This window comes from Zeus faber (assembly GCF_960531495.2).
Source record: "Zeus faber genome assembly, chromosome: 11".
NCBI lineage: Eukaryota > Metazoa > Chordata > Actinopteri > Zeiformes > Zeidae > Zeus > Zeus faber.
The window spans coordinates 21,579,621-21,596,256 of NC_137205.1; the positions used below are offsets into that span (position 1 = coordinate 21,579,621).

At 40.9% G+C, this 16,636-nt stretch overlaps 1 protein-coding gene across 1 annotated transcript in view; it reads right to left on the bottom strand.

Annotated features, from left to right (window-relative positions):
* Nucleotides 1-1,121: 1,121 nt before the first annotated feature.
* The window catches only part of gas7a (growth arrest-specific 7a), a gene marked incomplete at its 5' end in the record, with an annotated part of 26,759 nt that continues 11,244 nt past the window's right edge, over nt 1,122-16,636 (bottom strand). The window contains 8 exons of the mRNA XM_080009414.1: nt 1,122-1,304; nt 2,902-3,000; nt 3,097-3,176; nt 7,095-7,218; nt 7,746-7,877; nt 10,906-10,984; nt 13,340-13,414; nt 15,961-16,076. Of these exons, the coding sequence (XP_079865540.1) occupies nt 1,191-1,304; nt 2,902-3,000; nt 3,097-3,176; nt 7,095-7,218; nt 7,746-7,877; nt 10,906-10,984; nt 13,340-13,414; nt 15,961-16,076 (819 nt within the window). The 3' untranslated portion in view covers nt 1,122-1,190. The remainder of the gene's footprint in view (nt 1,305-2,901; nt 3,001-3,096; nt 3,177-7,094; nt 7,219-7,745; nt 7,878-10,905; nt 10,985-13,339; nt 13,415-15,960; nt 16,077-16,636) is intronic.

Below are 16,636 nucleotides of genomic sequence, written 5' to 3' on the forward strand. Positions count from 1 at the left end.
GGTTTTTATTGTAGCATGGACCTATATGATCCATAGATGGACCCGGGCCTAAACGTCTGCACCATTTTCACCATGAAACATATACATACATACATACTATATATACTGTGTATATATATATATATTTATATATATATATATATATATATATATATATATATACTGTAGATACTGTAGATACGTATGTATTGATATATCTATGCATACTGCATGAGTGTATTGAGTCTTGGTCAACCACAATACAAGGTATCATTTATCTTAATGTTATATACTATATTCAGTGTGGTGTATTTTTGTGACTGTAGCACTATGCCCAATAATAATCGTCATCACTTCACAAATCACACAGCTCTCCATGTACAGGTACAGCAACAAAAAAAAAAAAGAAGATTCCAAACATGCATTATCCACCAAAAAACAAACCTGGCCAATATGAAAATATATCATATTCATACTCCGATATTTCAATATCTTTTCCATTTTAGTATCTAAAAATAAAGGTCATATGGAGTTATTAGCCTATTTTGGTTTGGTTTTTCGCCCCAAATTGGAAAGGTTTTTCCGTTTCTTTTTTTTTCTTTTTTTTTTAGCAGGAAGTGTCCTTCATTTGAATGAAAACATTTCAAAATACATAGATTTTCTTTTCTTTTCTTCAATAATTTTGACTTCACAACAGGAACAAACGACAAAATATGTTAACTGGCATTCAATAAGATAATGCAGATTATAAGACTGTTTTAAATTTAGAAAGAGCATGCTGGTACTTTTAAGGTTTGATGTGTTACTGTTTCTTGGGTTGTAGAACTGCATTGAGCGTCAGGTTTCACTCCTTTGAATCCCAGTCAGAGACAATGGACCCAGGTGGACCCAGGTAGACCCAGATCCAGGTAGACCCAGACAAAGATCCAGGTAGACCCAGATCCAGGTAGACCCAAAGTCAGGTAGGCCAAGACCTAGGTAGACCGAGGTAGATCCAGATCCAGGTAGACCCAGGTAGACCCAGACTCGGGTAGCCCCAGACCCAGGTGGACCCAGGTGGACCCAGACCCAGGTAGACCCAAGTACACCCAGACCCATTATCTGTCTGAGAAGCTTCTGTGGGAACCTGATGCGGATCGAGGTGTTGGTGTTGGATGTGGAAACGGTTCTTCAGCGTAGCATCTTCAGCGTAGCATATTTATCTTAACGTCTTAAATGTCCAGGTCCACGGGACGAACTTCCCCGGTCTTGTGCTCCTTCACCCACAGCTCCCTGTCTTTGGCCGGGTCCACGCTCTGCAGCAGCTGGTCCACCGGCTCTATTGTCTAGAAACACACACATACACTGGTAATTCAAGAGAAATAATAATTGCTAAAATGTTCCTGGTTTGGGAATTGAAGGATTAGAGTTAAAAAGCCCTGACCCACCAGAGGAATGTGTGTAGAAAGAGGCCTAAAGTAAACTATAACCACATGGAGGGCAAAGGCTACATTCTGTCATCGGTCACCTATTCTCTATATAATGGGCCAAATTGGGTTTTGGCCATTCTGTTGAATGTTCCAGATCTCATTTGAAAAACTGATGTAGTACTGATATAGTGATTGTACATAACACGTAATTGTCCACAGCAAGTGACCCCGCCCAAACTATTGTTTTCTACGAGAGCACCAATATCCAAAAATTCAAAGTGCCTCTACAATAGGACAAGGTCAAAAGGCTTGGAAAAACAGTTTTGCATGTAGTTAATGTAACAAGCAGGGAGTGCTGAATGACTTGGATTTGATTGATTTGGGAACACAATGCAAAGCGCACGGATATTTGACACCGGCCAAGAAGTACGTTCGATAATTTCAATCCCAGTAATGTGTCACCCCTCTTTGATTAACGGTGCGCTCATCAGTGAAGCCAGATGGGGAACTGATTGGTTGGATAGAACACGGACTTAGAAGATCAACATGATTTAACTGTATCTGGTTTAGAAAATATCCCATTGCTCCATCCTGAGGCAGAATTTGCTCTAACCCCCCCCGCCCCCCCCGCCCCGCTAGAAGATCATCTGACTACACTCGCCGCTGGGGGGAGCTTGTACGCTGGTTTATTCTTGTCAGCCTTTAGAGAAGCATTTACAAGTATTCACTCTTTCCTAGTGCATTCCACCTTAACCTCATTCCCACGCTTTCTCATCTACGAAAGCGGAAAGTCAGGAAAAAAAGGTCTTTGATGCCCTTGTCAAAAGGGATGGAGATAATAACCTCCCCCACTGATTACTCTGTCGAGTTGTCAATGGAAATGTCGATGGAAGTGCCAGGAAAGTGCAACTTGCAAACGGTCCTGACTACCAACTAAGTCCCGGTCTGACAGTCTGACAGTACGAGGCTGCGTAGTAGCTTCAAAGACCAAACGTGATGAATTGTAGAATTTTGGGATATTGATTTGTTTCATATAATGCCTCTGATGGCTCCATATTGCGAGGCCCCCCTCTGTCTGTTTTCACACCTCGCCTCTGCAAATGGAGGTGTTCTTACGGTAGCTCTGCGAAGACCCGAAGATCAGAGGCCTCGGCCTCAAAGACAAACACTATTAGTTCAGTGCTTTTCTGAGGCAGAGAGGGATATCACTGAGGACCCTGGGAACTAAAAGGGGTAATGTTACCACACAGAGTATTTAGAAGGGTGTGAAATCGTTGGCAGCAGGGTCGACGCAGTACAACACAGTTGGACAAAGTTCCTGAATCTCATTAATGAAAATTGTATCACGGCAAAATCTTACACGGCCTCGGGGAGTCGACCGGTATAGAAATGTGTCCAATGTACTCGACCACAGAGTGTGAGATGTGTTGCTGTTGTGCTTTGACCTTCTTGATATGGTTTCCTTGTCCAAATAAAAGACAGGAGCATCGGACCGCGGAGCGATGGAACTCACGCTTTGGTTGAACATGTCGGTTTCGTGGCGCAGGGTTGTGTACTGGCGTAGGTGCTGCTGGATCCACTCGATGCGGTCGACCTCCAGCTTTTCCAGATCCTGAAGGGCAGAGGTTCACAAGGTGTCCGGTGGGTCATCAAGGCATGTGTTTTGGTCTAAAACTGTTTTTTTTTTGGGGGGAGCTGGGTTTGTTACCATGTTGGTGGTCACCATCTCCTCAAACCACTTGGACTGGGTTTGATTGTACAGGTCCACACAGCGCATGAGGTCGTCACCTAGTGACCGGGGACAGAGGAGGAGAGGAAGGGGGTCAAAGGTAACAGTCCAGCTGTGATGAGATGATGAATTTGAAGAAGGAAGCTGTAATGTGAAAAAACTTGATTATATCCAAGCACTAGCAGACGTCTTCATTTGTTTCAAGCTAAATAAGACACTTTGACTGAATGACGAAAACGATTTTTTTCGAAGTGACTCGGAAGTCGGGAATCACGCCGGCGAAAGAGTGGGCGAGCGAGTGAATCATTGACTCACAAACTAAAAGTAATTACCGAGGACTAATTTAAAGTGCAAGGTGAAACAGGCCATGGTAGCCACAATTCATAGTGAATGTGACTGATTTACAATTTGCATTCCACCGAAATAAATAGTTTTGACAGAATGAAATGATTCTTGTGAGGATTCCATCCTCAACTCAGAGCCAAACACACTCTTCTGGTTTGCCTTCATCGTTCAGAAAGTCCTCCCTCGCTCGCCGTGCGTTACACTACCCGAACCAAACCAAGAAGGAGTCGGAAAATTTAATGACTGTTTGCTCTTTACTGAGTGACTCGTCAAGAATCGAATCTCAATGAAGAGTCAAACTTTTCATCACTACGACCTGTTCTCACTTTCAGAGTGAAACTCGATCTTGTTCAGATCAACACAGAGATTCTGTTCTGGCTGGAACTGATTATACGAGATTGTGGCGTGGGGATGGTGTGGAACGAGCAGCCACACCTGACCTGGATCTAGGTAACATTGGTGGATCCAGGATCAATGTGCTGTACATCTGTTGCTCTGGTTGGTTTAATGAGCAACAGGTAAAACCCCCATCCCCACACTCACTCAGGAGAGGAGCCCTTGTCATGACACACCTCCATCTGCTCCTGGACTAATTCCGACTAGCCCTCTCTCTACAATAAACTTGTGTCAACAACCCTGTCTTCTGTCTCTCTGTGCCAGAGGTCCCTGAGGTCCCTGGTAGGCGAAACCGCTACGGAGATGAATTAGAACAGCCTAGCAATTTTGATATTGCAACACACAAGCTTACTTCCATTATTTGTTTTCTCCAATTTGAAGCCGGAATTTGAAAGTATGTCAAGGCACAGCAATTGGCACATCACAGCAGCTAAAAAACGGAGCATCCAAGCAACGGACATGGACTGTTGCTTGGATCTCAAACTGGTGCTTGTTTCCGGCTGCTTGCTCATGGCATACTTCGCACCCCAAAAACCCCTTAACTCCAGGAGATGGAACTTTTGTATCGCACGGCGTCAAGAAATAGGTACAGGTACAGACTTTGTTAAATCGAGATTTAACATTCCACCTTGTCCAGTAGTAAACTTTTATTACGTAAGGTCCTTCACTGTCATAATAAATCAAATGTCCCGCAGTGTCTCCCCCGCACGTCCTCATTGTCTGTCAAATAATCACTGCCTCAGCATGTAAAAGAGTAGTGCAACGGAGGAAGCCAAACTGTGAAATGTGTCGCCAAGAATTTGGGAACAGCCAAGATAAGGTCCAACTTTTCTAAAAAATCATCCAGAAAACATGGAGTACAGTACAAACAAACCGAGCAGTCCGTAGTGGGCGGTAGACCACAATTACCTCACATCGTACAATATGTTGACACGCCAGTTTTACAACCAAAATCTTAAGCCCGCTTAAGAACAAACCGGAAGCCCATTCATACCGATTCCGGGCGATAAATGCCTGTGACGCGGAAGTGACGTGGACCACGTTTTGTTTTTATTGGAACCGGGTTTAAAACTAAAACTAACTAACTCAAAATAATTATGACAATAAATCTATTATTGTCATATGTTATTATATTAATGACATTATGAACCTTAATGGTTCATAATGAAACTCGGACGCAGTTCATCCGACGGGGGAGGATCCGACTGCCTGATACGATTATGCAGTCGAGGCAAAGCGCGCTTTCGCTTTGAATGTCACCTTCCCTGTAAATTCGATGCCTTTTCCACAACATATTCAACTCGTTTAAACAGTCAGGAGCATGCACACATCGATCGCTAGCACAAGTCCAACATCATCTACCCGAGCTGAATACATAAAAAAAAAAAAAGAGCTATTCGCGCTAAGTAGTTCTTTCTTTTAGTGGTTAGTTTCTTTTTGGGGATTTGTTGATTTTCAGTCAGTACCTCTAAATGAGTGTATTTTTTTTGTTTTGTTTAGTTTTTGTCCCCCACCCCCCACCTTTTCCCCTTCATTTATTTATTTATTGTTCCATTTTGTCTAAATCTTTTTTTTTTTTTCCTTTTCTTGTCTCGTCTTCACTACATTTTTTTTTGTGCAAGGTTAGTAGAGGGAAATGCGTTGTAATATAATAATTGTTTGACAAGTATTGTGAGGGAATTGCCTTGGGGCATATTCTGTACAAATTCAAATATATCACAATTTTTTTCTTATTTTTCCATTATGTTGCCAATTGTCCATTATGTTTTCTCACACTGTGCTGCTCAGCCTTTTACGTGTTTATGTTTTGTATTCTTTTCATGTTTTTTTTTTTTTTCCATCTCGTCTTCATTTATTTTATAATTTGTGTGTGTCTCCACATCAGTGAAATGATTCATTTATTCTTTTTCCTGCGGCGCTGGAGCAAACTGAGCAGGAAAGGATGTAGAAGATAATATCATAATACCATCTTTTTGTCACGGTCACAGTGTATAACGGAGCAGAACAGAGCAGCAAAACGTATGGAAGAACGTTGACTGGAGAAATCCGATTTCCGATTTCTCACCGACAGGGTTTTGTGTTTGTGGAAATTTCTCAAATTCAAACAAATTCGTTTTTATTACATATATGTGTGTCTGTATCGTTAGCTAAACACCAAGTCCTCCCTCGCTCAGTGTGCGTTACACCGTCTGAATGAAACGAACGCAGAGTCGGCAAATGGAACGACTCTTTTTGTGCCTCGTCAAGAACGAATCTCAAATAAGAGTCAAACCTTTCATCCTTACTACTGTAATACTTGTCACGTCCAGAGTGAAACTTTATGTTGTTCTGATGAACACAGAGATGCTATTGTACTGCTCCTGATTAAGTAGATCAACTAGTGCAGCCTTGCTATTTTGAGAGAGAGCTAGAGCTAAGCTAGTTTCCATTATTATGTTTTTTAACGGAAATTTGAATGCCACTGAGTAAGTGTTAATATGTGTTATTGTGTATCTGTGAGTGTGAGTCTGATTGTGTATGTCAGTGTGTGTGTGAGTGTGTGTGTTTGTGTGCATGCGTGCGTGCGTGCGTGTGTGTGTTTGTGTGTGTGAGTTAGTCATACCTGCCTGTCAGTCAGTTATTTGTATCTGTTAGTGTGTGTGTGTGTGTGTGTGTGTGTGTGTGTGTGTGTGTGTGTGTGCGTGCGTGTGTTTGTGTGTGTGTGTTTGTGTGTGTGAGTTAGTCATACCTGCCTGTCAGTCAGTTATTTGTATCTGTTAGTGTGTGTGTGTGTGTGTGTGTGTGTGTGTGTGTGTGTGTGTGTGTGTGTGTGTGTGTGTGCGTGCGTGTGTTTGTGTGTGTGTGTTTGTGTGTGTGTGTGTTAGTCATAAATGCCTGTCAGTCAGTTATTTGTATCTGTTAGTGTGTGTGTGTGTGTGTGTGTGTGTGTGTGTGTGTGTGTGTGTGTGTGTGTGTGTGCGTACATGTGTGCGTGTGTGTGTGTGTGTGTGTGTGTTTGTGTGTGTGTGCGTACATGTGTGCGTGTGTGTGTGTGTGTGTGTGTGCGTACATGTGTGCGTACATGTGTGCGTGTGTGTGTGCGTGTGTGTGTGTGTGTGTGTGCGTGCGTGCTTGATACCTGCCTGTCAGTCAGTTATTTGTGAGTGTGTACATGTATCTGTTATTGTGTATCTGTAAGTGTGTGTGTGTGTGTGTGTGTGTGTGTGTGTGTGTGTGTGTGTGTGTGTTGGTCCTACCTGCCTGTGTGGACTTCCTCCTGGCTTTCTTGATGTCTTCCTCCGTCTTGTTGCTCAGTTTCACCTCCAGCTGCTGAGTCTTCACTTCCAGGTCCTTCTGTCTGTCAGCCAGTGCCTTACGAGCCTTAATACGCACACACACACACACACACACACACACACACACGCACACAGATGTCATTATATACATACAGAACATACATACACACACATTCCAGCTCTTTTCGTTGTGTTGTCTCCCTGTTTCCTGCCCTCGTCTGTTAATCTGTTAATCTGCATTAAACTCATGTTCAGTTGAGGGCCCAAGGTCCGTAAAACCCGCGGAAATCTGGATCCGGCTTTCTGATTGGATGAAACCAAACTAACTAGAAGGATCAATGAGTTTACATTAATTTGTCTGTTTTATGATAATGTTTCATAATCTTTTCTCTGATGTCACCTGGCTGATTAGGAACTAAGAAGAGTAATACACAGCAGAGCATAGTGCTGGGTGATTCTGGACGTTTGCAGAGTTACTGGCAGAAGTAAAAAGTAAGCACACATCTAATTGAGTAGTTCTTTGCTATAGAACGTTCCATACTTGATAAATTCGTTTGAGGGATACTTTGATTTGAAAGAAGGGAACATCGTTTTGAAGGAATCCCAGAGTACCTTCTCCACGCCCCCGTAGCGGCTGGCCAGCTGCTTCCTCAGGTCTGCTATGTGGTGGTCGTACTTCTTCAGGTCTTTCTTGAAGTGGTCGCTCCTGAATGTCAGCATGGGCTTCTCCACCTCTGAGTGCAGCTGAGAACAAAACCCATCGTACGTGATATATATACGAAATAAAACACGTGTTTCTGTCAAACAAACTGTCAAAATAAAGCCCCTGTTTGTGTCTAATGCAGCCATTACATTACCATTAAAGTGAAAAAAATACCATATTTCATATATGACTTGGCTGACCCTTTGTACGAAACAGCCATTCAATGTGTTTTGTGTGCTCCTCTCTGTGCTGTTTACATTGTTGGTGGCAGGTTCCGCCACCACTCAGGCGTGTTTTAGAAGTGAAAGGCAGCCGCGGTGAATTTGATTAGGCAGCGTAGCCTGTTGCGGTCAGTCAACTGTCGATATGGATAAACATTTATAAAGAAGCACCCCTGCACATAAAAATATCCCCCCATCACCTCAGGTTACTTTTTTTCTCAAGAAGAAAATAACCAAATCAATTGATCAGAAGAAGGAACACTTCCCATTAAAGAAAGTGAGCGTCTTAGAGCAAGGACCAGGGTAGAGCAATTCCGGGACTTTTGTAACCAACCCAACACAGACGATCTTATGGATTGCCACTAAAACATGAAAGCACCAATCCATCTTGTCAAATCAGTTATGTGAACATGTTTTCCTGGTGAAAAAAAAATCCCACACCACCAGCTTTTCATGGAAGCATGTGTGACTTATTTCGTTTCCACGCTTTGTCGACCAAACGGCTCCTTCACACAGAGAGCTAATCCTGAAGGGGATTAATGTCAAATAACACCTTTCTTACTTTTTAAGCGTTTATTTTGTGAGAAGGTTTGTGGATCCTCCTCCCTTATTATCCAAATAATAATTTGGTTCCCCTCCTTCTCAAAGGACGCATGGTCCTTACAGTAGGTCTTCAAATGTAGTCTTTGTTCAGTGAAGTCTACAGTTTTCTATATTTGGGGGGAAATCTAAATGAAACGCTGTGTTATGGACAATATGGATACACAGAGGATACTGAAAAAACTACTTTAAACCTTAAAACTTAGGGTTAGGGTTAGGGTTTAGGGTTTAGGCCTGCCGATTCCGATTTTCATTCAATTTATGTTCATGATAAAACATTGACTATTAAATATTTTTTACATAGCTGTCCAATCATTTTGAGTTTATATCTGTGATCGGAGAAATCAAATTTGGTCTTCATTTGTTCTCAATGAAAAATACATTGCCTGATCTGACTACGCTCACGTGATAGGAAAGCTGGACAAACGGACTAGTGCTTCAATTTTCAGTTACCACAATAGTGAGATTGACACTGTGGTTATTGTTTATTTTTTACTATGAAACAATAATAGAACAGGAAACTGACCTTGAGTTCCAATAAAAGAAAATACAACATGGAACGATCGCTGAGTTCCAATAAAATTGAATATTCTGGCGCATCTCACGTTTTATATGTTAATATTACGATCACATTTTTGTACTTGATTTTTACTCCCCCACTTCCCATTTTACAGTACCTCAGCAATGCAGTGTCGGTGGATAATAAAGAACTGCTGCGCTCAGTGCACTGCGTAACAGTGGATGTTGAGTGAGAGGAGAGGGAGAGGTGACAGAACCACAGGTCATAGCATGTGGTTCAATGCCAGGGATGTAGTTTAAACACCCAATAAATGCAAGGTTTTGTATCGATTTATTGCTTTCCGAAATAAAATGTTTTTTTATTTTATATTATTATTATTATTGTTTTTGTTTTTTTCGTAGTTTCAGATGGCATCTGGTACCTGCTTATTTTGACCAAGAATTGCATGGTTGGGACACAAAATAACTTCAGGTTGGCAGGTCTGCATTAAGCACGATGCTTGTTTCATTCCATAAGGAAACAAGAATTAGGAATTAATATAAATTACCGTATGAGTGTTTGCTAATGTTTGCTTCCATTAATTTGTAGTCATAGAAGATTTAGACCAATGTGGATAGCTGATAATAATAATAATAATAATAATAATAATAATAATAATAATAATAATAATAATAATAATAATAATAATAATAAATAGTAATAGAAGTAACAAGTAATCATAAGTAGTAATAATAATAATTAATATTGCTGCAAACAGCAATACACAGGGTTTAGTTTCGTCATGTTAGGTACGTATTACAGGTTTCTGAGGCGTAATCCAAGGTTTTCCTGAATCTGCGCTCTGTGAATTTATTTTTGTGATTATAGGGAATTTTGGACTAGACCGAGGGACTCTCTTCGACTGTGTCAGACCAGAGCTCTCTCCTTTTGCAGGGATGGGGGCTACGCCAGGCTCGGCTCGGGAAGAGGCGAGTTTGAGTTCAAATTGGTGTTTGAGGAAGACCCGCAACATCAGCTCCAGGGGGTGACATGCTCCAAATGTGAATATTGATCAAACTCGAACGACAAGATGTCTGAAACATCCCAGTTCAAATGAGACATCAACCATGTATCTACATACTGCTGTTGCTGTGTTTTAGATGTGTTTTTCCCAAAAAATGCAGAAAATAAAAATTTAAAAGTCTGAGCAATATAAATAGGGTTTCAGCTCTGCAGGCTGGACCGCTAAATAATAATAATAAAAAATATAACAATAATAATAATAAAAAAAAAAAATAATAATAATAATAATAGTTATTAAAATTGCTGTTTTTAAACTAATATCTTATTTTATCAACCATTTTTTGCACCAATAACCAAGGAAAATATTCAAATAAATCAGATTTTATTATTATCAAATAAGATTAAGATAACCCTGTTTTTATTTTGCAGGAAAATAGCCTCCCAGTTAATGCTTATGCTATAAAAACCTGAACATCATGGAGAATCTTTTTTCTTAACCAGTCTCTCATATGCATTTTATAATGTTTATACTGGGTCACATCTTCTATTCTTCTCCTAAAAAAATGCCCCTAAAATATCCATATCTGGGATCACTATATACTCCATTACATAGTGAGTGCGTTTTGGAAACAGCCCATGCTGCCCTGGCCTTGGCCTCATGACTAGAATATAATGGAAGGTTGGTGAGTTTTAGTGTGTTTTGCTTTCTAATCTCTGGGGTTCTACCTTGTTTGAAAACTTCAGGTGGACCTCGGCCTCGTCGTGGAGACTCTTCTTCAGCTGCGTCCAGGCCTCCCCTACAGTCCTGGAATAGAAGATAGAAAAACAGGTTGAAATCTCAAGTATTGAATTAACACTAATGCCGTTTAGCAGTGGTGTATATAAAGTGCAAAGTGCTCTCTAGAGTGCCCCTATGTTATAAAAAACATAAATTGACCTCTAGAGTGCCCCTATGATAGAGAAAGGATAAGGTGCCCTCTAGAGTGACCCTACGATAGATAAGATAGAGAAGAAATTCAATTTTCTGAACCTCATACACTGTTCTTATAAACTCTCAACCTGTATATCACAGTTATAGCAATAGCTATAGACAGGAAATCCAATGTACATTCACGCAAAAATAAGGCAAAGTGCTTGAGGCAGAGAGGGGAGCCGAAGCAGCTCACTCAACATCCTCAGAAGTATTCTGGGTCTTGAGAACAAAAGCTTCCCGCCACCAGGTCACCTTCACAATCAGGCCTGTTCTCCAGGCACTTGTGCACCCTCCGGGCGTTGGCTTTCAAAGCCTTCCTTAGGTTTACACCCTCAAGGCCTCAAACAGCGGCTTACCTCTTTGAGCCCCTAAGTCTTAACAAGTGTGGTTGTCTCCTCTGATTAAAGGAACAGCGGTGACAAAAAAAAGAAAAAAGAAAAAACAGGAATCTGTGACGGCAGCACTGAAAGTTGGCATCTTCACCTGTCTCACTACAGAGCCCTGCTGGGTTTCAGCTTCTCTGAGAGGCGGAGGAGGCGGAGGAGATAAGGCGGAGGAGGTGCCCGGGGGACATCCTGACCAAATGCCCGAACCACCTCAACTGGCTCCTCTGATTCGGAGGAGCAGAGGTTGTACTCTGTGGCCGTCCTGGATCGATCATTTTTCTTTTGGTCCTGACCCAGAGCTTATGATCCACAAACAGATCCACAGATCTACAGATCTAAAGAAATTCAGGGTCTCGTGATGATCCTCAAGTCCTTCTACTCTGGAGCGTTGGAGAGCATAGCTACAGAGGGTGGTGAGTTCAGCCCAACATACCACTGGAACTACCCTCCCCTCCCTGCAGGACTTATACACCAGGGGGTGTAGTAGCAGAGCCCGCAGGATCATGAAGGACCCTCACCACCCCAACAATGGACTGTTCCATCTGCTGCGGTCGGGCGCCTCCACAGTCACACAGCGAGAACAGAGAGACTGAGACGGAGTTTCTTCCCTCAAGCCATAAGGACTGTCAACGCTGAACTCACCAGGGGTCCTAACAAAAAGCACTGAGACACTCACACTGCCACTGCCTTACTACACTGTATGTAGCATACTGTACTGCATACTGCGCTGTATTGCTGTTCTGTTCGGTGTTACTGTATTGCTGTGTCCTACAGTTGTACACTGTACTGTATATCTCCATACTCACTTTATTCACATGCACTTTACCGCACATATCTGTATATACTAATGGCCTATCCCATATACATAACTCTATTCCCTTCACTTCTATTTTGTACCCCCACTTTTTATTATCTTTTTGAGTCTTATTTTATTTTAATTAAGAGTAGATTTTTATCTATATCATTCTATTCACTAACTGCATTAAGTTTTAGAAATCAGTTAGTTTCAGTTAGTTGCTAGGTAGGAATTAGGTTAACTATTATGTTCGGTTTAGTAACTATTGTGCATAATCTCTGGGTGCGTTGCAAAGACATTTCACTGAATATATGTATGAATGTATGTATATGTATGTGACGAATAAACCTCTTGAATCTTGAATGACCACAGATAATCGACGTCTCTGGATAATGAACGCCACTCCATGGCAATTTCTGCTATCTTCAGTAAGTTTGACCAATGGCAGCGTCTCTAAAATTACATCTGGGAAATGATTGACAGCAGTTTGGGTCCCACCTCCCAGCACAGCGGAACGATAGGTAATCGGTCAATCAATAAAAGGGTAATAGAAAAAGCTGTAGACAAATCAAAAATGTAATCATTAATTAGGTGACATTATAAAAATATACATATTTAATTGTATGAGCATTTAAATGCATGAATTTATGAATGTATTGTATTTTACAAATGTGTTAATTTTGTTAACATTTATTAATTCATTTTTTATTATCAAATTGTTGACTCATTTTTCAATTGTTTAACAGATTTATCCAGTGATTTTCACATTTCTTATTTTATCCACTAATTTAGTATTGCTTTGTCAATTAATGTATCTAATGATCAACTGATTATTGTGCCCCCAAAGCAGTGCCTCTCTTTCTGACATTTCTAAACCTCCGGTTCTCTGTGGCCTGGGTGGCGGCACCGTTCTCCTCTGTTCGAGAGCTTCATCTCTGCAGGTCTGATGGCTCCGCAGCGCCGACCCCGTAAGGTTGCAATTTGAAATGCTGTGAGTGGGCTCACCCTTCCTCCTGTGCCGCCAGGGGGCTCAGAGACAGCTTGGACAGGTTTTTGGCGTACTCCTCCTCGATCTTTATCCTGAAACACAAGAGCGGGGAAGGGAGAACAGATAAGGGAGCCGGACTCGGGCTTAGGGGGTGAGCTGGGAGTGCTTTGCATGAGTGGATAAAGGTTCAAATTCAAACAGGGGTGTGCTGGAAGTCTCTGATATGGAACAGCTGAAATTTGATCTGTTATTGGCCCGAAGTGTGCTTACAAGATGAAGCAATTATCACTACACTTTTTTTTTCTTTTAAGCCAGCTTCACATCAAATGTGTAATTGCATCCGACAATTGGACCCACCCCTAGTGGCCATCGGATGAACTGCATCTGGTTTTCAACTGAGTGGTTTGTGCAGCTGGACATTTATCATGTTCTGTGAATGTCAGTTTAAAACTCCCTATAGATCGTGTTTGCAAAGTAATTAAAAAAAAAATGCAAACAATTCACTTAAATAAAAAGAGATGTACTGATAATGAATATGGTGACATCCAACATTAACGTTAATAACTTCATTGTTTTGAAATCTGAACTTATTCACTTATTCAAGTTTTATGCTTGGTTCCCGCCAAAACTTGTCGCGGCAGGTTAAACATTTGAAGCATCCCTGAGCCTCGATCGGACCGCCTCGCAGATTTTGGCGGAATCTGACTCTCCGTAGGAATGAATAGACTTCAGGTTTGTGCTTGTCGTTTGTTGCGTCCAGGGTGAAGCGGGCTTAAGTCTCCCTCCAAAAGCCAGGAGATTAAAATAAGAAACCCCAGTCAACATGGGCAGCCGTATGTTGTGCCTCCTCTGGCAAACAAATCCTTATATTTTGGCTATTTTTAACAGATTTGACAATTCTTGCTTTATCTATTATTGACTACTAAGCTTTTTATAAGATACGACAAGATAAGATATGATCAAATAAGATAAGATAATAGTTTATTTATCCCTGTGGGGAAATTCTGAAATTTCATTATACCAATCTGTACCATGACAAATTCCTTGTATATGAGAAGGCACTTTGCCAAATAAACGGATTCTAATTCAAATTCCGACATTTTTTCATCGTCTCCCTTAGTAGCCGTGAGACAAAAACGAGAAAACCCCAATCCCTTTTAATCCTTCAACTTTAACACGAACCCAACAGCACTTAAACTATTCCCAAATGAGGCCAAAACTCTCTGTTCATTTACAGGAAGTCCGGGGTGCCCACCTCCCGCCTTCACACTCTGTGTCCGTATTCCAAAACCTTTGATCAAACCAACAATAACCACAAGTCCGACCCTGAAAAGAAGCCTTCCTGGAGGTTTTGGAAGGCTGCTGGAAGGACAGAGTCCATTAAAGTTCCCAGGAGCGGAGCCTGAATGAGGCCTTTGTACCGAGGCTGGAGTGGAGCTAATTGTTCGGGCGACTCCGAGGTCGGACGTTAAATTAGATCAGCTCTCATCATTCACACACCACTTTATCTGAGATTGTTGCCTTGGGAAGTTGTCCTTCCATTTGCATTTTTTTTTTCACTGAATAATCAGGGTGTGAATTAAATAGTGTCAACCACGTGAGAAGAGCAGGTTTACATTGATATTGTCCAGTGAGATAAACTGGAGAAAATTCCTTTCCAAAAATTCACAAAATAAAAGTTCATTATTTTAACCGAATAATCAGGGTGTGAATTAAATAGTTTCAACGCCGTGAAAATAATTGAGATTGTTTTCTTTTCTTTATTTTCACTATATCCAACAGCATGTTTTCACTGACATCATCCATTTTTTTTGAGAGATTAGATATTTAGATTTAATTCCAAAAATATGTAAATATTTAAATATACATATATTTTTGCCTCAGCTAACCCCGTATAATAATAATTTAAAAAAAGTAATAATAATTATTATTAAAATACATTATATATATATATCATATATATATTATATATATTATTATAATACATAAAAACATAAATGTATATGTTTTTATTTTAAAAATATCAAATTACAAAATTTACACATACACTACACTAAAAAACGAAAAATCCAACTTAAAGGTTCAGTATGCTATTATTATTGTTATTTTATTGTCATTTTATTATTATTATTATTTTCCTTTGGAGCAATTATCTCATCCATATATACGTTATTTAGTGTGGTGGACACCAGTCAGTTTTTGTCTTTCCTTATATACTTTCTTTCATATGTCTTCATGGTAATAAGGTTTTTATAATTTAGAATCCTGTTTCGGTTGAGCATGCATGAAACAAATCTTCATTGGGATATTTTTCCTCCATTAACCGCAAAATCCAGGATTTCACGCCACACACCCCTTGACGAAAATAGAGATCTAAAGATAGAACCATCTTCAGAGCGCCAAGAAGTTCAAGGGCAAAACAGCACAGGAATGTGTATAAATACTGTGATAACAAAGTGATAAAAAAAAAAAAAGCAGAGCCCCCCGGTGTGTGTTAAGAAGGCACATTAAACACCGGACAAGATGAGGGAAGATGAAAAAGCTCTGCAAACTAATAATAGCATATTCTTTACTTCCCCGGGCTTCGACAAAACAGATTTCAACCCAAACCGAAAGTGGAGCGATGGTTGAGTCCTACCTCTCGTGGATGAACTCCGCCATCTCCTTCTGCATCTGTTTCCCCTTCAGCTGCTTCTGGAGCAGAACCTCGAAGCCAGGGATGCAGGCGGCTCCCTGGGGGTCCTTCTTGTCCGCCTGGGGGAGCAGAGTGGCCATTACTCACACAACAACAACAACAACAACAACAACAACAACAACAACAATATCAAAACCAACAACAACAACAACAACAACCCAAGGATGTCCAATAAAACCTCATTGTTCTTATTTATGTTGGATTGTATGGAAGGTGTAACCTGTTTTTCCATCCATCCATCCATCCATCCATCCACCCATCCACCATTCTGTCCATCATTCCATCCACCCATCAATCCATAATCGATCTGCCCATCCATCCACCCACACCTCCAGACATCCACCCATCCATTCATCCATCAATTCACCATTCTGTCCATTCATCTATCTATCCATACATTGTATCTACTGTTTCTATCTGACCATCGATACATCCAATCATTAATCTGTCCGTCCATCTATCTATCTATCCTTCCACACGTAAATCCTTCTATCATACATCAATCTGTCCATTGGTTTATCCACCCATCCATTGTTCATTTGTCCATTCATTATCTGCCACTCCATCCACCCATTGCTCCGTCCATCCATTGATCCCTCTATTAATCTGTCCATCCACC